This window comes from Falco naumanni, chromosome W (assembly GCF_017639655.2).
Source record: "Falco naumanni isolate bFalNau1 chromosome W, bFalNau1.pat, whole genome shotgun sequence".
In the NCBI taxonomy this organism is placed as follows: Eukaryota; Metazoa; Chordata; class Aves; order Falconiformes; family Falconidae; genus Falco; species Falco naumanni.
The window spans coordinates 25,826,926-25,852,149 of NC_054079.1; the positions used below are offsets into that span (position 1 = coordinate 25,826,926).

The 25,224-nt window shown below is 41.9% G+C and overlaps 1 protein-coding gene across 1 annotated transcript in view; it reads right to left on the reverse strand.

Annotated features, from left to right (window-relative positions):
• The window catches only part of LOC121080513 (zinc finger RNA-binding protein-like), a 29,115-nt gene extending 19,573 nt beyond the window's left edge, over nucleotides 1-9,542 (reverse strand). Inside the window, 2 exon segments of the mRNA XM_040578573.1 lie at nucleotides 9,058-9,142; nucleotides 9,404-9,542. Of these exon segments, the coding sequence (XP_040434507.1) occupies nucleotides 9,058-9,142; nucleotides 9,404-9,440 (122 nt within the window). The 5' untranslated portion in view covers nucleotides 9,441-9,542.
• Between the last annotated feature and the right edge of the window lie 15,682 nt (nucleotides 9,543-25,224).

Genomic DNA, 25,224 nt, shown 5'->3' on the forward strand with positions numbered 1-25,224 from the left:
TCTATTCACTGTGTTTTCACTATCCCAGCCACAGCCAGTTTACAGTCTACATTGTTGCACTCAACTGTTCTGCTCCACATTCTGTAGATGTATGTTTCAGTCAATTACAGAAGGTCATTTCAGCACTTTACCTAATGTTTTTTTGTCTCTCCCTACCTGCCCTCAACTGCTACATTCATATCCCTATTTCCCCATGCTTTTTGCTTCCTCCTCCCAAATAAGCTTGCTTCTATTCAGAAGTTATACACTCCAGCATATACCTAGCTTACTCTTATCTTCCACATCTTATCTAAGGAACCTCAAGATCAAGAGAATTAATTCTTTACACACAATTATTGTACTACAGTGCACAAAAAAAGTATTTTTGTAAAACACCTTTGACTCAAATCTTTGAATAACAACTATACGAATTTCTACTGACATTAATTAATGATGGAAAACACTAATCTTTCTGATGCATTAGTATCAGAAAAAGTACCACATATTATGAAATATCACTATGATATTAAACCTTCTAGATAAGACTGACTGCAGTGAGCTGTGACTGTGTATCTTTCCTCCACTCTAACCTCCAATTCCATGTCAACACTGAATTTCTGGGGAACAAAGGGCCACACTGGCTCACAATCTTGCAGAATTCATCCCAGAGCAAAGGCCACGGCAAAAATTAGCCTTGTCCACATTGCTGTCTGGTATAAGAAACTCCTTTCACCAAGTGAAATGAAGTTTTCCCAAGACAGGTGCATGTTTTGTGTTGATACATTACAAGCTGGACATAAGACTAACACTGCAGCTACTTTCATGGTATCAATGTTTTAATATTGCTGTGTACACTCAGAACTGTGATTTTGAAACAATAACACATGTAAAAATCTTTTTCCCATTTGCAAATTCTAAGTCCCCATTCCAAAATACTAAGGTATCAAAGTTATTAAGATCTCCCTGCCCAATTCTACACCACAAATTAAGCTATAGTATAGCTTATAAAATTAATTAAACTATAGTATAGCTTTTTAAAAAGTATAAGTCTAGGTAGATATTTAGCTTGGAAAAGTCCAGCCTGGAATACTTACATTTGGTTAAGTTGTATTAAAGCATCAGCAACAAAAAGTCCACACCCTGAGAACAAGCTCTGAAAAAGAATGTGTTAGCCATCACTACTCCACATTAGTTATTAAAATAACTAGATTATTTCATATTTCTGTTAGTAATTTTTGTTCCCCTTTTCAAAACCCCAAATATTCAAGAAGCAATTAAAAAAAATCTTTTTTGAACTGCACAAAGATCTTCAACAAGGAAACTGTAGCAGTGTTTGTTATACAGGAAAAAAGAAATATGAGCTTCCCAGAGTGAAAAAAAGATGGCAGTACACCTAAAATGATTTTAAGTCAGAAGCTGGCTAGAAGGCAGAAAGTGCCGATCAATAGGAATTAACGAAGTATTGGTGTCCACTTCACAAAACATTGTTCTCCAGTTCCAAAACCATACAGGTTTGCCTAATTTAGCTATTTTATATAGGTCTGCAAATGAGCAACATTCATTCACACACCACAAAAAAAAGCTTTAGGTGAGAACCTGTATTATTATTAGATCTAAAATAGCAGAATCCTTACTTGTTACTTTAATATAGTGACACTGATAGAGGGTCTGGATTTCCTGGGATTTATCAGCCCAAGACTGACAAAGAATTAAGAGTATTTGAATTTGAGAAACAAATACTAAATTATCTTCTGGAGAACACTTTGCTTTTGTCCTTTTTCATTTCCAGCTACTGGCCTTTTCTAGTAAAAAAGTGTTGAGGTATTTTTGTAAACAAAAAAAAAAACAAACCCAAAAAAACGGTAGAAAGCTTTCTTTATTGCACATAACAATAATCAAGAAAATGCAACACTTTCATATAATGCTATCTATTTTGTCAGGTAATAACTTCAGGTGACTTAAAATTATAATATATTTTATTTTTCACATTAGGATATCTGTGCAGTCGTGCATTAAGAAACTTAAGGTATCTAGCAACTATTGTCAGAGGAATACACTTCAGAAAAACACAGTCTATTTCCATATAAGATATATAGAACATAAAAGGTATATATAGAGGAAAGCACACAGAAGATTCCCTATAAGCCTTGCTTTTCATCACACTGACTGATTTAATTTAAAAACAAAAATTAATTGTAATTAATGTGCACATAAGCCAAAGGAATACAAAAATGCTGATCTCCAGCATATCTCTGTACTAACAATCACCACACACATTAACACTACTACTATTTCAGCTCTGTTTAGGGTGATGAACACTGAAAATTCTCTTCCTAGAGGTAAAGGACATTTATTTTATTTTTTTGTTAGTTTTCTGAAGAGTGCTATTTTGATATAGAGTTACAATCAGGACTAAAACCAATTTTGTCTCTACCCAAATTACCAGCTGCCTCAGAAATGACAACTTCTAAAACATATTTCTTGCAGGTTTTTTGCATGCAAAATGCAGAAGTGATTTTCAGGCTAACTTAGCATAACACTTAAGCTACTCTTAAAAATAATTTTTAAAATACAAATATCTTGAACTAAAAAAAAAAACAACAAACGAACACCCCCCCCCCCACAAAGTTTATTTCTCTAATTGTAACTTTTAGGAATATTCAAACGTTTCAGCATTAAGGAAACTATATTTGTTGAGACCTAACTGCTAGACTTCTCAAAGTTTCATAGACTACTCTATTAGTCAGAATAGCAAAACATACAATTCTGCAGTTTTTCTTTCAAGGATATGAAGACTGAAACAAGTATGACCTAACTCTCCAAAAACTGAAAGAAGCACTACAAACTGCTGCTTCCTCAGTTTCTAACCTAGAAAGAGACACTACTGAGTAACTGGTCAGATGAAGTTTCAGGTGTGTTAATGGAACCTGGGCAAAGTAAAAACAAAATAATAATTAAAAAAAAAAAAAAAATCAAATGAGCTTTTTTCTCCTAAACCACACTTGACAATAAACAGCCTAAAATGATTAAATGAAAATATTGCACTACGGTAAGTTGCATTTTAGAAGACTTATGATTTTTCTATAGCCTGTCACTCAATAAAGGCATAAAAACTTTGAAGACTGAATTTATATTTTTAGAACTTTAATGAAAATTATTGTTTCCTATTATAGTACCCTGTGAACAGAACATTGTTTATAATACAATTCACTAAACCCGAAGGCATGCACATGTGCAGTCCTCTTGAATTCTGTTAAATTTTAACAGTTCCTGGTAACATATTCTATGGTTTAACTACACATAGCCTAAAAAGACATTTATCTCTAGTAATTTTGAGTTTTCCTTCCTCTTCCTTGTTTCTAGTAACATCTTTGCATCATTCAATTAAAACCAAAAAATACCGATTTCTAATGGATAGCTAAACCATATACTATCAATAACTCACCTCAAAGACAAATATCCTCATGTTTTCAATACACCCTTACTGCTTTGTTCACCTTCACATTTAGTCTCACTACCTGATTGATATCCAATCAAATCTGCAATGTTTTCCTCACTGTACATCACAACATAACTGCAAATGCCTGTAACAGTGATGCAATATATGCTCTGTATCTACCTCTCTTTACTCAGTTGCACACAATGGACAGCTCAATGCTTATAATACTTCCTTCATTACCAAAACCAGACTTGAATAAAATCAATGTTAACAGCTTTGTTCACAATGATAACACGAGACAAAAAGAACTGAGCTCGAGATGTTACATCGGCAGGAAAAAGTACCAACTACTAACATTTTCCCTGTCAAAATCACAGAAATCAAATAATGGCTGAGGTTGAAAGGGACCTCTGGAGATCATCTGGTCCAACCCACCTGCCTAAGCAGGGCCACCTAGAGCCAGTTGCCCAGGACCATGTCCAGACAGCTTTTGAATATCTCCAAGGAGGGAGATTCCAAAAGTTCCCTGGGCAAGCGAGCAGCTGCGTGGTCCTTAGTTGCTGACTGGGGTTAAACCATGACAGTGAGGTACTTTTTCTCCCCACCATTAGTCAACTGCAATACTGGCATACAGCCCATGTTAACAAACCCTGAGCCCCTTGTTACCTTTGTAATGTTGGCATATCTCCTTTGAAAGCGGGACCTCACCGACTTGAAAATAAGCCTATGAAAATCTTTTTTATCAACAGCAGTAACTTAATAGAGGCTTCTTGCATGCATTAAATAAGCTAGACTAGCATGTTTAAGACAGCACTTTAACATAGATTGGAACAAAGGAGAATCAGCATCATGCAGCTCAACCCTATTCAGTGAAGTCCCTTTTGCTAAAAATGCATATCCTTTAAGATGGGATGCAACTCAAGAGATCATAATTTTCATAAAATTCACAGAAATAAAGCATTTGGAACTTTTATACTATGATATATGTACATCCATCCTATGATAAAACCATAATTACTTTCATTCCCCCATGCATTTTAAAATGGGGTGTATATAACACAATACCGTAAGATGAATAAATGTTTTTCTTAAGTTTAAGTCTAGTGGCACATTTTCAGTTCAGAATAAGCCTGAAGTCCTACTCACTATTATTGTCCCTATCTTCCTGTTGTCCACCAGTACAAGTCCAAATTATGTTTTAGTAATACTTTAAGCTTGGGCTAGTAGGCCTGTGTGGATTATAGCCTTAACATCTCTGAAAGACTGAATACTTTTGTAACCAGTATCTAGTTGAAGAAGAGGTAACTGGGGCAGACACAGAAGACAGAAGTTAATTACAAGTACTAGCAAATGTGAAAAACACTCCAACCCCAAACAATTCTCAATAGCCAACTTATCCATCCACAGCACTTCACCTTCCTTTGCTGTTCTGCACCAGTCCTCAAATATCCCATAAAATTGTGCATTGTACTTGAATGCCTAACTAGCTATAGTTGCAAGAATTCACTTCCATATGGCTGCCTAGAACTCACAGGCACTGTGATTGGCTCTGGACCCTAACTACTACAATTGCCTTTATCTGTGAAGGCTCACCTCAGTAATATTCATGCTATTTGATAGCAATTCAAAGTTAACAAATCACTCCTAACTACCCAAGAATCTCCTGTCTGTGACCTACCTCATTAGAGCAGGGGACACAATGTGAACATCACTAAGATGAAACTCAAGACACTCAAAGATTCTTTATCTTCTTAACAGAAACCAAAACCTTAACACAAGGTTAATTAAGACCACCCACATTTGCACACACTTCTCCATCCAAACATTTCTCAACATCCCCATCTCTCCATCAGCATCCCCACATTTCAGTCAGCCCAACTTTAAAATAAAAGCATAACTATGCCTCTTCTCCCAGCACTGAATCAAGAATGCTAATATTTTTTACACATAAAGGACAAGCCTATATTAAGTTGCTCATTTCAAACTGAATACACGCACAGTGGTTCAGGTGCCCTACAGAGCGCACATGCGCACACACACGTTAGAAGACTAGTAACACCAAATTCCACATTTATTTCAGGCTCCTAAATAGATCGACTAATACAGTTAACTAAGTAACATGAGGTTTGCATTGCACACAGGTTTATAACCTTAGGACCCAATACCACCACTAGCAGAAAGTACAAAAGTATTGCAACATTCAGAGAAATTTCCTGTATCGTTATTTGCATAATTTAATGCTTCTCTCATTAAGTCATGATGTTATTACCAGGTAGTGCACAAAGAATTTTGAATGAGTGGGAGCAGCAGGAAATTTTATGCAGTGACAACACTGAAAGGAACAAGAATGCTTCTAATCCATTATTTACGGGTTTAAACAGCACTTAACTCTTGCTACCTTTGATTAAATATGAAACAAGTTAAGATTTTAGGTGTATTTTATGAAACTAATATTTATGAACCAATAAAAACAGACATCTATTCCCCTTCTTATCTGGTCAATTCAGGGAACTATACTGCTTATGCTGTTACAACAGTAAATACATTATCAACTCCTGCACACACTACTTATTAATTCAAGATCTAACATCTGAGCAGCTACCAACTCTGGCCTTTCTAACTGCTTCAAATATCAGTATTTAGTATAAAAAACTACACTACTTGGACCAAATTTTAATTTATCCTTCATGTGAAGGATGAGGGAGTATTAAATTATCCACCATAGCCACACATAAAACTAGAATCACAGGAAGACACAGTGATTCTATGCCAATAATAGCATCATCTTTTCAATTGTTGATTTTAAGAAGCTATTTCCTTGAACCCAATAGTTCTAATACATTGTCCCCTTCACTACTACTAATGCAAATTAGAATACTGTCATTTTGAGAAACTGGAATTCCAACAGGGTTTATACTGGTCTACAAGTCTAGATTTAAATACAGGAAACCTTTACTACAAGCACCTTTCAAATATTTAGGTAGTATAGCAGATTTTTCTCCTTTGAAATTATCTATCAGAAACTAGACTCTCTTCTTTCTGATGCAAAGTTGTTTTGGGGTTTTATTTCTGCATGACTCCAGCTAAAGATTTAACAGTTTCATACTTTGAGATATTCCAAGAAAGGCTTATATCCTAAAAAGAAGTGCACAGATTTTTTGCACTTAGCTGAAGTGCTGAAATTGACAGCATTCTATGTGTTATCATTAGGGAGTACTGACAGATTCCTTTACAGTTGGAGCCTAAAGTCCTCCCAGTGCATCAGAATTTTTAACAGCCATTTTGTCAAGAGAGAACCAAAAAAATTTTGACTAATGTTTTTTATTATGAAAGTTTCTGTTACTTGCTATAAAAACTACAGCACTAGGACTTCTAAATGGCATACATCAAAAACCTAAGGTCTTCAGTTTCAAGTGTCTGATTTGCCCTCCTAAAACAACTTGCTATTTTGAGTAACTTTTTTAAAATCCATGGATTAGTCCTGTGGCCATAATTTTTTGTTGTTGTTGTAGATTTATGAGACTCACTCACATATTAACTATGCAGATAAACATCCATTTGTATTCTCTATTATCCTAGTTTCTAACGACATAGGATTTTTTTTTGTTCTATGAACTGTTACTTTGAATACTGGTAACAATCTTAGAGGACTTGTTGCAATAATAAATCTTTTATTATATATACCCTGCCACCACCATCTCTTTTGCAAATATACTGGAGTGGAATATACATTTTGTAGCGCTCCGTAAACAAGCTACTAAGGACCTGCCAAATCTGCTTCATGAAGGTAAGCTCCCTTTTAGGACATTTTAAGAGACTCCTGTGTTTTCTGCTCAACTTATTAAATTAATTCTTGTGAAAGGAGTGCTTCGACACCAATTACTTTGCCGCTTCACTTTCAGATGCAGCAAATATACAAACCATTTACAGGATGCAGTCTTTTACTGATACGCAAATAGAATAGTATCTTGCGCTTATGACAACAAAGGAAAAAAAGTGCCTTTCAATCTGTTTTTCCATTTTCTCAAGAACACATTTAGGATTAACTACTGAAACAGTTTTGAACTTGAAATTTATTCCAATTATACATTTTTATATTGCAATTCAAAAGGAAATTTCAAATGAGTTGTTCAGTTTCTTAAGCCTATAGATCACCTCAGTTCCACAATAAAAGGAATAATTTTTAAAAATTAGTCTCCACTTCAAAATTGCAGATGTACAGATCTCAGTTTATTTTTCACTTAAAGACTATTTACTTAAAAAAAAAAAAATCCTCTATGCTATTTAGAAACTCCTTCATACCCCATGATGAACCAGTTTCAAATTTCACTATAACTGTCAAGTAAAACATAAACATACTGTGAGCACCTAATCTTAAAAGAACAAGATGACAGGTGAAGTTTAATTCTCTCCTTTAACTGTTATACATTAGAGTAAATGAAAATTTATGTACTTTATGTCCATTTCCAGGAAAGAACAGATAGAAAGAATAGATTGGGAGTCATTCCAAGACCCCCATGAAACTGTATATTCCTGAAACTGTCAGGTATGCATTTTTTTATTAGCTAGTTAACAGTAGCACACATCTGCATTCATTTGTTAATAACCCCTCAGATATTTTCTTTATTCTTCTGTTTTTCCCATTAACCAAGACTTAGGAGTCAAGGAAAGTCTTTATTACAGATTTATGAAACAAATAATTTAGATTAAAATGTGGACTTCAAGGTGCTACTCCAATAAAACCCAAAAATGTGAAGATGTTCCCTGACTGTATCTGGGTTTTGCCAAATTAATAATTTGATTTCAGAAAAAGTGAGATAACAGATGCTACCAATTACTTTTTAAACACACTGATACACAATTTGGATGCACAAAGAGTACAAAGATACAAAGGTTTAAGGCAGTATGTCTATACAAGATGTACAGTTACAAGTCCCTGAGCTCCACTATAAGACTTGCTCCTGGTCTTAGATATCCAAGTAGGAAATCTTTTTAAAAGGTGTGTGGCCCTGAAAGCGCCTTCTCTACTTTCTGAGACACATTACTTATAACATTGCTTCAGCGGAATGAGACAGTCGCCTGTGTTTTCTGGTGCTTCAGCTCTTCCCTTATCCATCCAGTCTCCCGTAAGTCGGGTTGGTGTAATTTTAACCTATGTTAAAAAATTCCATTCTCCCACGCTGACGCAGAGGGGGTAAAGACTTGGGGAGCAAGCCCTATCTTCGCTGAAGGAGAAGGGCCCAGGAGCAGCAGATAGTAATTCGCTGGTGTTGTTGACTGCAAGTGGCCATTTTAATTTAAGGGCCTTGGGACCTGATGCTGCCGCTGATTCTCCTCCGTAGTGCCCGGCTCCACCTGCCCACCACTAGGGATACAGGGAGGCCCTTACCAAGAAGATAAGGAAACATACCCGCGGGCAGGGCAGACCAGCAGAAGGGTCCCAAGCACAACCACTCCGGAGGAGCGGGGCGCAGGAGAGACCCCACACACGGGGCGGGGGGTGGGAGCAGTCCCGAGCATTCACCCCGAGGGGGCGGGGAGATCCCGGTCAGGGACGCGGGGCCGAAGGCGACGAGGGGAGGGGTGGTTCCGGGCCCAGACAGAGGGAGAGGAGGGGCGGGAGGGGTCGCGGTGTTTACCTATACTGGGCAGCAGCCCCACTATGGGTGAAACCAAAGTAGTTGCCGGTGGCCATTTTGGCATCTTCTCCCAGCCGGCTGGGCACTGTGGCGACGATAACCAAGAGGCGGCGGCAGCGGCGGTGGTCGGGGCCATGACAGGAGACCCGACGGGGGGGGGTGGTGGTGGTGGTGGAAACAACAACAGACAGACAAGAGACAGAAAGCGCGCGAGCGCCAGGTCAGATATGGCGCCTCAGGACCCCCGTTCATCCGCTCCACGCGCAGGCCGCATCCCCTCCTCCGCACCGCCGCCCCCCCCCCCCACGCGCACAAACACACATAAACACCGAGCGCCGTTACTTACCATAAGTGAACGAAACTACCGGGCATATAGGAATCATGAGTCCAAACTGACAGTGATAATGGCGGCTGAACTCTCAACTCTCTCCCACTCCTCCCCGCTGCGCTCGCTCCCTTCCCCCCCCCCCCACCGGCGACTACGGTGGACTGCGGCCGGACCCGTGCGCACGCGCAAGACGTTTCAGAGGCTACTGGGAGTTGTAGTCTGGCCCATAACTACATACCCTTCCCCCATCCGTAGAATACCGCGCTTACTGCCGTGGAAGCTGCCACCAAGCTTGAGGCGCGAATCCTCATATGCGCATGCGCGGGCTGTGCAAAGGCTCTTGGGACCTGTAGTTCTCCCTCCCTGAGGCCTAGGCGCGCGCGAGAGCTGCTCTTAGAGGACTGTCGCAGGTATCACTCGCCTGCCCCTTTCCTCCCTCCATTATTCCGTGTTCTGCATCTACAGTTCGCGTTTCAAAAGTGAGTTCGTTACCCAGTGTGCTAAGTCAAAGAAAAAGTATAAAAACATGAGATATTGCTTTTAATACAAAGTTGCCCAAAGTTGTGCTAGGTGAACTAGCACACCTTGGTTGTTTCCACAAACAGATTTATACATGATTTCATGAATATTATTTTTTTAGCTTCCAACCCTCTAACACTGACTGGATGGTAATCTGCATAATGGTTACGCAATCTTATTGGCTAACTGCATGCTCATTGAGGAAGGGTCTTTGTAGGCCGGGGTACCTGGTGTAAGGGGAGTGATTTTTAGTATTATAATGAAGGTAGTTTGCTTAAAGACACATCTGGCTATTTGTCCAACAAGTATCAGATATATCTTGATTGCAAGAGACTTGTGTTACCAACTTTCCAGAATGTAATTGTTCTTCAAAGTCGCCTTGTCCTCAGCAGCAATTACTTGAGTTAATCATCCTTGATAGTTCTTTGCATGGGACACCCTGAGTTGAAATAATGTGTGCATTCTGTTTCTTCAAGAATATATGCAAAATGTTAAACAAAACCATATGTCCATATAGTTTTTGTTAGTTAGTTTATATGTTCTGGTTACAAAATTTGATAACACAGTCACATCACACCTGTACCTGTGAACTCATTGCAAGGATAGGGTCGGATTTTCATTCTTGCCTGCAAAGGCACAACACACCAAAGTAGGTAGCTCAAGTAACAGAAATCTAGGAGAAACGGGTCACCACCACCCTTGCCACATACTGGTGTTTGTCCCTATGCATGTACTGCAGATGTCAGTATTTACCCACTTTCCCGCTGTGGTGAAATTTATTAAATTGCTTACTACTTATGAAAAAGCCTTTGTCTTTAATTAGGAATCGCTTAACTTGGACAGTGAGCTCAGGGAGCTCAAGGACAACTTTAATGAGCAGGTGGTGTTTGTCTTGAGCCTCCCGAACAAGCAAGATATGAGCAGGAACATCCAGACAATAAATATTGTGTGCAGCTGTGTCATGACGGTAACTCTACCACACTTGGGCATCTGGCCAATGTCCTGGGCATGTGTGAACCTTACGAATCATGAGACAGTGCACACCTGCACTTAGCCTAAACTTAAAAGTTTGCATACACTAGGTATGTAAACTGGTTTTGTTTTTCACTGAGTATAAAAGTGGGCAAACCCTGGGACTGGGCCAGAAGCCTCACCTACGGGTGGACACATTGCATAGGGATTTCCCAGTTGCTGAGAGACTCCTGGCACCAGCTGCAACGGGGCTTCCCAGCCAAAGTGTGGGCCTGGATGATGTTAAGGTGGTAATTGGTGATGTATCCTTTTCTTAGTCTCTGTAATGCTTTGCAGTAATGATTTGATGCTTTGCTCCTATTGCTCTTCTATCATATTTTGCATAATAACTAGTACTGTTTCCTTTTATCATATTGCATGCTATTTTCCTTTATTGTATTATAATATAATAAACTGCATTTATTCTTACATTTGATTTGGAAATCATTTTTGCTTGGTATCCAGTCAGTCAGCAAAACACCCAAACAAGCACATTGTCAGCTGAAGATTGACATATGCAGCAGGTACCTAGTTAGCACTCTTACAAAGCCATGGAACTAGAAGGCAGCACCTGCAGCTAGTGCACACATGCAGAGTTCACAGCAAGACCTAGGACTTGTCTAACTTTGCAACAAGTTTTAGATTCACCTGGGCCCCAGGGTGCACCGCCACAACCCCACACGTGAAGAGCAACATAGCTGTCATCCAGCCATCTGCACATCATCTGACTTGTCCCTAAAGCACCACAGCTGACACACATACACAAATAAATTGTGCAATAGTTCCCATGTGCTTATTGTATATGTGAGGTAAATACTCACCTGTACAGGGCCCATTTATCTGAAGTTTCTAGGAACCAACAGTCCATCAGATTGTTCCTAAAAACTGTTGGGCAGTACATTACAGTCAGTGCAGTAACCTCCCGTTCAAAGTGACTGATTTTGTATCTGTTCCCCATAACCCTGTTCCACTTTCCCTCTGAGAAGCAGATGCTTCTCAAAGCTCTGAACAAAGCAAAACTTAAATCCTTAAATACTTGCATCTCATTTGTGTACTTTGTCCTCACTATGATATACACTTCTCTAATCATCTAAACCAGGGGTCCTCAAACTACAGCCCACAGGCCAGATACAGCCCCCCAGGGTCCTCAATCCGGCCCGCGGTATTTAAAGACCCCCCCCGCCCCCCCCTCCCCCACCACCACCGGGGTTTGTGGGGGGGAAACCAAGCAGCCACAGATGACTGCCTGCCACTTAATCTGCGTGCCAGCCCCCTGTTTAAAAAGTTTGAGGACCCCTGATCTAAACTAATCAAGACTCCTAAAACACTCGCTTCTGGAATAAAGTGATCATGTTAGAAGTATTTCTTTTCCATAAGTTCAACTTATTCAAAACATCCCTGCTTGGGATCTCCCACAGTCCTCACAAAAACACAGGTTTCCCTTATCCCACAGTACCAGCAATCATCTTAGGCAGTAAAACTTCAACAGAAATATTTTTGATCATAAAACAAACGAGAAAAGTAATTTATCATCTAAAGTTTATATTATTGCAGCTTGTATTGGGTTTACATGACAAGGTTTCGGTGGGGTGGGGCTGCAGGGGTGGCTTCTATGAGAAGATGCCAGAAGCTTTGCCCATGTCCGATAGAGCCAGTGTCAGTCAGCTCCAAGATGGACCCACTGCTGGCCAAGGCCAAGCCAATCAGCAACAGTGGTAGGGCCTCTGTGATAACATATTTAAGAAGGGAGGAAAACTGCTGTGCAACAGCAGCTGGGTGAGAGAGGAGTGAGAATATGTGAGAGAAACAACTCTGCAAACACTAAGGTCAGTGAAGAAGGAGGGGGAGGAGGTGCTCCAGGCACCAGAGCAGAGATTCCCCTGCAGCTCATGGTGAAGACCATGGTGAGGCAGATTGTCCCCCTGCAGCTCACGGAGGTCCATGGTGGAGCAGATATCCACCTGCAGCCTGTGGAGGATCCCATGCCAGAGCAGGCAGATGCACCTGAAGAACCTGTGACCTTGTGGGGGTCCCACAATTGGAGCAGTTTGTGAAGAACTGCAGCCTGTGGGAAGGACCTGTGCTGGAGCAGTTTGTGGAGAACTGTCTCCTGTGGGAGAGACCCCACACTAGAGCAGGGGAAGACTGTGAGGAGGAAGGAGCAGCAGAGACAATGAGGGATGAACTGACCACAACCCCCATTCCCCATCCCCCTGTGCTGCTTGGTGAGGGGAAGGTTGAAAATTCAGGAGTGAAGTTGAGCCCAGAAAGAAGGGAGGGGTAGGGGGAAGGTGGTTTTAGATTTGTTCTTATTTCTCATTACCCTAGTCTGTTGTTAATTGGTAATAAATTCAATTAATTTCCCCAAGTTGAGTCTGTTTTGCCTGTAATGGTAAATGCTTAGTGAACTCCTTGTCCTTATCTCAACCCATGAGCCTTTTGTCATATTTTCTCTCCCCTGTCCAGTTGAGGAGGGGGAGTAATAGAGCAGCTTGGTGGGCACCTAGCTTCCAGCCCAAGTCAAACCCATCACACAGCTGCATATGAAGCATAGCAGCTTAAGATGCCAAACATCCTTGCCAATTCACTGAACATAATTTATTGGTTATTAGCTTTGCATAGGAACTTAATAGTATCCTAATCAAGCACAATAGGAAAAGGATCCTGCATGGGAAAAATAATAAGTTTCCAACTTCTGTGGTGCACTTTCAGTCAGAGTGCTTTTATGTGAAGAAAGCAGCTATTGGGTGAAGACATTTAATTGCTATTACTTAGAAAAACAAAAGCCCTAATCCTGAACCTATATACAAGAGTATTTCAGGAAAGGGTTCTACACAAATCTTCTCTAGCAGAACTGAAAGAACCTCTGCCACAAGAACCTCAGTGCACTTGGGATACAAAAATGAGAGATACCTATACTCCCCTCTCCTTGTTTTTATGAAAAATTGTTCACAATTGGACCACCGGATCACAGTACTTGGACAAACAGGAAATGGAAGTTTTCTTTGTTCCATTCTTTCAAGTTTTTTCAGTTATAAACCTTCCTATATACTGATAAACATATATATTCAATACACACTTCAGTAAAAAAATAAGCATCTATATACACACACGGACATTAACATACCTTTTAATGCTGTACCGCTAAAGTTATATTTTACAAGTGGGTAGGTCTGCAATTGCCTATTCTTTCTGGATTGATGAGGTGAATTCGGAATATTTACACTCTTTTCAATCTTTGGCTCCAAAAGCTGAAGAAAAAAACCCACCTTTCTTTTTCACAATACAGACTTCTGTCTTAGTTTTCATACCTTCTTTCATCCAAGTAATTTCTAGTCATTCTAATTAAAATACTCCACTTTATATCTTGTGATTTCAGCCTTGCATATGTCTGTGCATAAGCTCCTGTTTGGCAGCCCGATTAGGCTGCAATTTCAGCAGAACTTTCAGATTACTTTTCCAGTTGAATTTTGCATATTGAATCTTCAGTGCATATATCACTTTAAAAAGATTGCAACATACTTTATGAGAAGTCACACTTACAAAGTACGACAAAAAAATACTAAGTTTTCCCATTTCCTTGGGAAAAAACCAAAACCAAACAGTGGTATTATGCAAGTCTTTCCCTCAGCATTTTCCTAATAAGAACCTGATGCTGCCTGGTGACTTTGTGAACTGTTACATAACATCTATTTACATTACTACTAGCTCCCACAGCATCAAGGCTCTCTGTAGAGGGATTTCTAAAAAACCGAGGACATATGTTACCATTTTCTGGGTTGGACAACCCAGGCCTGTTAGTTAAAGCTGCAGAGCAGCTTTAAATTGTCCTGGGAACAAGCAGTGGGAGAAGGAAAACAAGCTATGCACAAACAAGAAGCCAGGTGCAGAGCAAGCCCTGGGAACCGCGAAATCAGCACCCTCTCATCGGCACACTCTGATCAGGCGCCTGCAGCATGCTCACCGATCAGTGACACGGACACCCACGTGGCCAGAAACTTTTATCCAATCACCTGTGTGTAAAGTCGGGTGAGCGGCCGGTTTAAGTTATAAATATGACCTGTTTGTTTAATAAAGTGAGCACGGCATGTAGCCATATTGGTGTGATTGTCGTGACTTGGCCGACTCTCCACGGGGGACCCTCTTCGTCTGGCGCCCCAACAGGGACCCATTTATTCGCTTAAATGCGGCAGACTCCGTGCATCGGACCCGAAGGGAAGTTGTCCGATTAGGGAGCTGGAGGTCGGAGGCGGGCGGAACCTGGAAGGCGAAAAGCGGAGTCCAGAGTTCGGTGTGGAGCTGCAGATCGCACCTCCGCCGGCGGTAAAACCGCATAGAGTAAATCGCGGCAGGGCTCTACGCTAAATTCCCCTCTGTTGGGGGGGGGGGGGGGGGAAGCACTACGGAAGACCGCAACGAGTGCGGCGGGGCTTCTCCGCTGATACCCTTTCTGTGAGAGGGAGGAGCTCTGAGAAGACCACGATGGAATTAGACGCGGCAATTAAGATGTTAACTGGCATCCTCCTTAGGAGAGGGGAGGGCGTTAAAGAGACAGAAGTGGAGACCTTAGTTCGCTGGGCACGAAAAAAGATTAAGATCCCTGAGCCCGCGTTATTGTTTAGTATTGCGGAATGGAGAGAAGTGGGAAATTGCCTCTGGGATACTACGATCGAGGGAGGCAAAGAAGCTAAAGCGTTAGGAGCTATGTCACGGTCTATAATTAACACTCTGGAAACTATGAAGGCGGAAAAAAAAGTAGCGGCGGCAACCATAGAAGCGTTGGGGGGAGATGTGGTAGAAAACCCGGTGGAGCAGAAGGATGATTCACCTAAGCCTTCTCTCTTAGCTACACTTTTCGGAGTTGGGCATACTCGTCCTATGAAGGGTATGTCCGCCCCTGCGTGTTCAATAGTGCAGGAGCTTTTAGATAAGACAGCGGACAAACCGGAAGTTACTCCTCGGGAGTCTGCTGTAACTGAGCCGAACCTGGAAGAGGCGGCTGAGCTTCCCCAGGAGGGTGGGGCAGCGAGTCCTGCTGCACCAATCGGAGCTGTGGGTGGAGCAAGGCCGAAACGGCGGGTGGCCACAGCTCGTAGGTCTCGTCAGGGCGGGCAAAAGCGCCGTCCGATGTCGTATCCTCCTCGTCCTGTAACATCATCGGACGAATTTGAGGAGGAAGGCGGGGAGAAGCTTTGTGATAACAATACAGAGAAATCCATACAGGAGGTAATAGATAAATTAAGAAACGTGGAAAAGCGAGTTGAAATGAACCTGCCTACTACTTCAATACCTGTAATTCCTCCAGTTAGCCCAACTACCCCACCGATGCTGAACTCGAGAAAAGATCCAATTCTACAGCGTCGGTCTGGTGTTATTCGTGATGCTATTTTGGAGGGTGATTGGCAGGTGACCAGCTCGTTAGCTGGTCCAGTACTGATTATTAATCTTGATGCACATAATTGGGACATGATTTATGGAAGGTTAATGATCAGTTTTTAGCGATGGGAGTGTTGTAACCTGCTCTTCCACCTTTTATGATGATCCCTCAGATTTGGCAAATTGTTGTGATAGACTTGAAAGACTGTTCTGTCTTTTTTACGATTCCCTTACACCCTGATGACACACAAAGAGACTCACTAATGATGATTTGCAACCGTTCCGATCCTGGTTGCATGGCACCAAAGCCAACAATCCTCGAACTTGTTCACCAGAGCAGCGTGCTGCCCTAGAAGTTGTGTCCCACAAGATTCAGACTGGCTGGTGTGGCCGCCGAATGGAGAATCTTCCGTTATCTTTTTTGGTTTGTAATGTTGCCACTTCACCTTTTGCCCTGATTTTGCAATATCAAAAGGAAAAAGGGGAAAATAACGGCGATCGTTTTAGAGTGGTTGTTTTTGCCATTGCAACCCAGACATCGTATTTTAAGTCGCCCTGAAGCAGTAGCGGCCTTGGTGAGAAAAGGAAGAGACAGGATTGTTGAAATTGATGGGACTGAACCGGCAGGTATCAGTATTCCAGTCCGTGGTGATGATTATGAATGGCTCCTGAGACATTCAACAGCCATACAGGAAGCCTTGATGGGCTATACAGGTTTTGTACACAACAACTGGCCAAAAGGACCTCTCTGGAAGATGTTAGAACATTACCAGTGGATTGCAAGACTGTTATGCTCAAAAAGACCAGTTGACGGGCCAACGGTGTTTACAGATGCAGGACGAAAGATGAAGAAGGCTGCATGTGGTTGGCAATCCGATAATCAGTGGCAGAAACACGTAACCACCAGTGAACCACGGGACAACCTTCAAACCTTAGAACTGAAAGCAGTTTTTTGGGCATTGGGAAGCTGGAACAATACACCTGTAAACATAGTATCAGACTCATCGTACGTAGTTGGTGTAGTACAGCGTATTGAAGATGCCTTGTTGAGAGAGACAAAGAATCAACATCTTGGTGAAATGTTTCTACAACTGCGTAGTACTCTTTGACAGAGAAAACATGAATTTTGTATTATGCATATTAGAAGTCATCAGTGGATCGTTGGGTTGGGCAAAGGTAATGCTAGAGCTGATGAAGCAGTCAGCTGTCCGGCAATAACTCCTCCAACAAATAAGTTTGAAGAAGCTCGTAACAGCCACGAGATGTTTCATCAGAATGCAAAGTCTTTACATCGACAGTATCAAATACCCATAGCAGATGCAAAGGGTATTGTCCGCTCCTGTCCTCCATGTAGTCATCATGGACCTGGTTTAGGGGTGGGTGCTGCGGGCATTCTGGGCGAGCGGGAGTCAGATTCAAATACTCATGGAGTTCAAGATCTGATCCGTTTATTGTACAAACCAGGTACACTTTTATAAGGCACTCTATAAGCGTGTGATAATATGATTGGCTATTCTACAAGCGTATAATAATATGATTGGTTAACAATTGTTTATTGGCAAGATCTCTGTTTCTACTTCTTCAGGCACGTAGGCTCTTTTCTGTTGTTTCCCAGCTCCTCTTATCGCGTCCTGCTGGCCTTGGTTTTGTGCAAGCACCTGCAACCTGTTCCTCCCTCTTCATTCCACTGCTCTGATCGTGCCCTCGTCTTATTTCTTCAGTATTTTTCCACTTGCTTCAAAGTTCAGTATAATCATTCAACACAGCAAAAGCCCCAACACCTCCCCCTTTCTTTTTAAATACAGCATTAATACTGCGTTCCATACAGCTTTGGAAACATTGTAAAAGACAAGGCACTAAAAGTAACAAAAGAATAACAAACAACAATATACTATGCAAAGCAGAAGCAAAAGCAATATTCATTAGGCCTATTCCTAAAAATAATGCCATCGTTCACATTTACAATGATGTTGTATTATATGATATTCAAAACTTTTTCTGATAATGCGAACCCAGAAGATGAGTTCGTTTCGATGTTCTGCTAAAAATATCTGTTCGAAGGCTTCATAAGATTGTAAGGCCTCGTTTATACCTGAAAAAGTAGGGGCATGTGTCCCAGTAAGAAGGGAAAAACCGCCGGAACCAAAATGTAGGAAAACCTTCCGCCTATATGCTCCAACCCTTTTACAATATCCACAATATAGAGTAACTGTTGAATTACAAGAAGTAGCACATATAGGACAAGAATTTTCTGTTTCTATCGGTCCTTGCCCAAAAAGATCCTGCAACGCACGCACAATACGGTCACAGTGTAACAAAGACAATTCACCCGAGGGTAATTGACATTGTATCTCCCGAGGTAACTGCTGCAAGATGGGCAGAATAATGTATGTTAACTTATCTACAAGCCGCTTTTCTTCATTTGGTCGTGGCAGTCGGAATAACCTTTCTCGATGCTGTGCCCACTGAGCCCACTGATCCCTCCTGTTCATTTAGGAGTCAATCCTGTCGTAGTCACCCTGCTCTTTCTTTTCAGTGGGTCGGTTTTCAATCCACGGGCGAACCCATTTTGCTGGAATCCACTTGGTCACTGCCCCTGTGGAGATACATGCATAACCCCGACCCCACGTTAATAAATTATGAGGTCCTGACCAACAATTTGAGACAGGGTCAAATACCTGGACAGCTATGTCACGATTCGAAAAATCGTTGGGATTGTTAGAAAAGTGATAGAAAATCGGCTGTTCAGTACATTCCGTTCTGGGATTCAACCAGTTCAGTACATAGCATGCTTTTGCCACTATTACATGAGGACTCCTCTCCCCCTCTTTTCGAAAAACAGACAGGTAATGTTTCAATGATTGATGGGCACGTTCAATAATTGCCTGACCACCAGAATTATTCGGAATTCCGGTAACGTGCTTCACCTGCCATTGCAGCAAAAAGGTCTTTATTTTGGCACTAAGATATGCAGGGGCATTATCTGTTTTTACCATATCTGGGCGGTCCAGCACAGCCATGGCTGACGTCCAATGCTGAATACAGGCAACAGCATTGGTAGATTTATGAGCAGTCGCCCAAATAGCTTTCGAGCAGGTATCAATTGTGACATGGACATATTTAAGTACTCCAAATGGGGTGAATTCTGTAACATCAGTTTGCCAGATTTGTCGAGGTTGTAACCCTCTAGGATTTGTACCTTCCTGTTGAAGAGGTGTTAACCTGGCACAATCAGGACAGGCCGCTATGACAGTCCTAGCGTCTTGACGAGACAGACCAAACTGTTTTTGGAGAGACCGGGCAGATTGGTGAAAAAAAGGCATGTGACTCTGTTGCTTGTTTTAGAGGAGAATTTTGTAATACTGGGGATGCCACCTGAGTGTCTATATAAGCATCCTGTTCTTTTTCAGGGGCTAGTGTGTGAGGGCTGGCTATTAAGAGATCATCCATATAATGATAGGTAATAAGGTTAGGATTATTCTCTCTCCAAGATTGTAGAGCTAAATCCACAAACCACTGACATATTGTTGGGGAGTTTTTCATACCCTGAGGTAGTACAACCCACTCATACCTTTTTGCTGGAGCGGCACGGTTTATAGCTGGCACTGTAAATGCAAATTTTTCACAATCATCCTCATGCAGAGGAATAGTGAAAAAACAATCTTTTAAATCAATAATTAATAGGTCCCAATTTTGTGGTAACATAGTGGGAGAAGGCAGCCCAGGCTGAAGGGCACCCATGTCAACCATTTTTTCATTTATTGCTCTTAAATCATGTAATAATCTCCATTTTCCTGATTTCTTTTGAATTGTAAGAATGGGTGTATTCCATGGGCTAACAGAAGGTCTGATGTGGCCTAAATCCAATTGTTCTTGGACTAATTCTTGAATGTGTTGCAGCTTCTCTTGAGGTAAGGGCCATTGATCAACCCATACGGGAGTTTCTGATTTCCATTTTAATTTTAAGGTTGGGCGAGAGCTGCTATCAATGGCCCCAATCAAAAATCTGTAGAGATTCTCATTCCCCATTGGGAAAGTACATCTCTACCTAACAAGGACAAGGATGTGTGTAGGACATAAGGTTTTACCCATGCTTGATGTCCTTCTTGATCCATGAAAAGAATGAAGTTTTTACTGACCTGTGTCAGACGACTTCCCCCAATGCCTGAAATGGTTGAACCCGCACTATCTAATTCCCACATGGTAGGCCAAACTGAAAAAGGAAGAACAGTAACATCAGCACCAGTATCAATCATCACTGAAACATTAGGAAGATTAACACCTTGTGGACCAGATATCTTAACATTACATTTTGGCCGCTCGGCACCAATAAGTTGACAAAAGGCAATGTTAGGCATACCCGTTGAGCCAAATGCACCTTGACCCCTGTCCTTTTCTCCTTTTTGAGGGACAGTAGCTTGGAATGGAATGAGCTGTGCAATAGTGCTTCCTGCTGGAATATGAACAGGTGGAGAAAAAAACTTTTACCATAATTCCAATAGGTCCGGTATAATCGGCATCAATACAACCAGGAAGAACAAAAATCCCCTTTTTTGACGCAGAAGAGCGTCCTATAAGGAGTGCAGATAAACCATAACCCAAAGGACCACTAACTGTAGAAGGAAGTACATGTACCTTTTCATCAGTGATATTTACAGGTTCTGCCACGGCCAAATCGACTCCTGCGCTTCCTCTGGTGGCTGAATACAGCTCGCCGAGGCAGCCATGAATTTTGTTGGGTTCTGGGGATATTTCTTGGCCGCGTCCCTCAGAACGCGGCTGTTCCCGTTTCCCGGAACAAAGAGGGGTGTACCATCTTTTCTAAATTTTGAGCGACAATCGGCCGCTTTATGACCAAATTTTCGACAACGCAAACAATTTCCCTTCAACAGAGACTTTCCTCCTAGATTCTTTTTGCAGTCACGTTTAAAGTGACCTTCCTGTCCACATTGATAACATTTTGGCTTAAGACCCCGGTCCCCTCGGCCTTGTACCTTGTTGTTGTTTAGAGCTACTGCTAGAGCATTGGCATGTATTTTTGCCTTTTCCTCTTCCTCAACCAAAGGAGCCCTTGCGCATGCATCTATCATTTGAGCGATGGATGCCCCAGGGGGTAAGGATGCTATAAGTTGCTTACAAGTGACATTTGCATTTTGTACAGCGATCTCTTTAGTCAAAATAATCTTGAGATCTGGAGTGACGTTAGGAGCATTATCAATGGCGTCTCTTAACCTGTCAACAAAACTAAAAAAAGATTCATTAGGTTTCTGCAAGATTTTGGTATATGGTAAGGTTGGTGTATGCAATTGAGGTAACGCCAAGAAAGCTGCTAACCCAGCTTGTTTCGATTGTTGTAACACCCTGGTATGTAACGCTGCTTGTGCAGCTCCATCACGATAAGGACCTGCACCCATTAAGGCATCTAACGGCGCTAATCGTAAGGGATCTCCTTGTGGCAAATGAATGTTTTCTATAAGTTTCACCTCTAGATACTCCTGCCACTTTGCTAACCAAAGCATGAATGTTGTTGGAGACAGGATAAGCTCCATAACTGCTCTTAGGTCGGCCGGCACCAACTCAGTATACTTAATTAAGGCTGTTACTTGATTTGTCACTAATTTATTATTATGGCCATACTGCATTATAGCTTTTTGAATGCCCTGCACCAATTTCCAATCCAGGGGTTCCCATGTCAGCTGACCCTGTCGCAACACTACAGGGGCAGCTAGTGGGGTAAACGAAAAATCCCCTTCTATGGTAATATTTTCTACCAGGCCCCTGTATCGCCTTCGAGGGTCAAAATTAGGGTCTATAGGTACCGCACGCGCATCTTGTTCAATTTTATCCCCCAGAGCCTCTAACCCCTCAATTATTCCCCAATTTATACAAAGGCCACCACTGATTACAATATTTAGTCCATTTCCTTCTATTTTCGGTACCACCATGTCCTACGATATCACTCCAATGTTTTAATATACAACCCAAGGGCGATTTTTCACAGGGCTTACTCCTTCCATTTCCCATTTTACAATTTTAATTACTTTTTCTCCGGTCGCCTTAGCCACCCAAGGTCGGAAACACGGATAGAGCTCCTTGCTCATATTGCACTCAAACGCATGTCTCAAGCACTCTTGCACTCACACTCAGTCAAAATAATTAAGCTATACATTGAAAATCAAAATGCGCATCTCAATCACACCATTCACACTCTCCGGGCAGCCCTCAGTCACACAAGCAGTATGTTATACGGTACCGTGCACTTATGTACAACTTTTAGGAACACTGGCAGTTCACAAAGTATGCATTTCAATGAACAATTGCCAAAAAACAAACAACAAACAAAACAAAAAAAAACCCCCACATTTTTCCTGGTCTTAAGCAGAGTGTTAAGTTTTCCGCTATTTGCCATGAATTACCAGAATATTATTATTTTTCAACATACATTTCATAACTCCAAGTTTTGAACATGTAACAAGACAACACATAGAACAAACAAGACACAGAGCGCTATTTCAGTTGTTACATTCTAGGAATTCCCCAATTCTTAAGACAACCTAAAGGAAGTTTTTAGCTTCCCCCTTTTTTTTTTTTTTTTTTTTTTTTTTTTCTTTTTTTTTTTTTTTCCTCCTGGGGACTGCGCTGTGCGCCGGACGTCTCCGTACGTCTCACCAGCCGCCCCGTTACTAAACATACCGTTTTATCCGCGGATCCAGGGGTTTCTCTTCTGCCCCCGGGTGAACAGCTGAGAAGAGGAGGCTCCTCCGAGGAAATCTCCCGGGGCGCGCCTAGGAGCGTCCGCTCCGCAGCTGGTCCCTCAGCCGAGCAGAAATCCTCCTGCCTGGCTCGTCAAAACTGACGTGCGGAATTAGACTCTATAACTCGAAAGTTATAAAGTAGGTATGTTTATTGCGCTCAGATGCACGGGGGATCGCTCCTCCACAAGCGTGCATACCCGAAGTGACAAACCATCCCACATTTATACAATGAAACAAATGAATATTCAATTAACGCCTATACATATTCGTTACCTAAACCCCGCTTCCTATGTTAATTAGCTTATCAGTCCGTTTCATGGAATGTGGTGGTCTTGCAGGTTTGTAGGTGATTCATGTTCTTGTGACCATCCGATCTTCTCCAGCAAGGAAACTTAGCACTCCCTCCCTCTAGATAGCATTGGAATATCTCCCATCCTTTTCTTTTTTTTTTTTTTTTTTTTTTTTTTTTTTTTTTTTTTTTTAAATAGCCCCTTTTGTTAGAGGAAGAAGGGCAGGCGTCTCCCCAAAACTGTAGTTGTCTCCTCAAAGCTGTGTGCCCATGTGACCAGACACTGCACCCATGACTAGTCACCATACCCACATTCCTTGAGCAGACATATACGATCACAATCAATGTCCATTGTCCCCATTTCACACTATTTCTCCATATCAAAATTACTTTATGTAATGCCAGAAACATCAGTCTCAGGATGAAATATAACTTACAACTTGATTTCAACATTGCTCCTACCAGGTTTGTCCAAAGTCACACAATCATCTTAAAGTAGCCAGAGGCCATGGTGCATTTTAACACTGGTCAGGAAGTCAGATCTCAACTGACCTTTGCAAAGACAAACATGCTTCAAAAAATGCAGTCTGTTATTTAGGAGCTGGTGGAGCTGTGCCGTTCCCACCCCAGCAGTTTTACATCCAGTACTCGCAATTGCCGGTATTAATGTCTGTCTGCCGCTTGCCGTTTGTTCCTTATCAGGACACCAGGGTGGTAATTCATCATCTAATCCCCACGCTATTCGTTCAGCAGTAGTCATTACTGGATAAGCTTTAGATGTATAATCGAGGGGATTTTCACACGGAGGTTGCCCCTCTGGCTCTTCCTCCGACTGAGCAGTAGGATCGCCGGGAGGCCGCACTGCAGCTTTAACAGCTGCAGCGACTTGCACCTCGCCGTGTAACTGCGCGGCCATACCCCGTACAGCCCGATACGTGCGAGCCAAAGTCTTTACCCCCTTAGTCCCGACTTGCACAGATTCCCACAAGTCCTCTCCCACTTTCTTCCATGTTTCATTATTATATACATCTTGCGTAGAAGCAAGGAAACCACGGCGGCGACTCCAACATAGCAGATAAATTACTGCCTGCCGTGAGACTGGCGTTTCATTTTTCTCTGCCAGTTTCATCAAACTGTCTACGATTGCTTTTTCCACCACTGATGCAGTGATCCCCATCCTGCTTGTTTCCTGACTCACCGGTCAGCCGTGCACGTTCCGCCTTTCTTCGGGCGCCCAGCTCTCTCTCCGCTGGCAGCAGGATCCTCGCCGGCTCCGCAGCTTGTAACACGATCCTTAACGCATCCTCCTGACTTTTCGACCGATCCACACGTCGGGGTCACCAGATGCTGCGGGCATTCTGGGCGAGCGGGAGTCAGATTCAAATACTCATGGAGTTCAAGATCTGATCCGTTTATTGTACAAACCAGGTACACTTTTATAAGGCACTCTATAAGCGTGTGATAATATGATTGGCTATTCTACAAGCGTATAATAATATGATTGGTTAACAAATGTTTATTGGCAAGATCTCTGTTTCTACTTCTTCAGGCACGTAGGCTCTTTTCTGTTGTTTCCCAGCTCCTCTTATCGCGTCCTGCTGGCCTTGGTTTTGTGCAAGCACCTGCAACCTGTTCCTCCCTCTTCATTCCACTGCTCTGATCGTGCCCTCGTCTTATTTCTTCAGTATTTTTCCACTTGCTTCAAAGTTCAGTATAATCATTCAACACAGCAAAAGCCCCAACAGGTGGGCACTAACCCAAAAGGTCTGAAGGCACTTCAGGTTTGGCAAATGGATGTAACACATGTACCTGACTTTGGGAAGCTTAAGTATGTGCATGTCACAATTGACACCTATTCTCATTTTATATGGGCCACTGCACAAACCGGT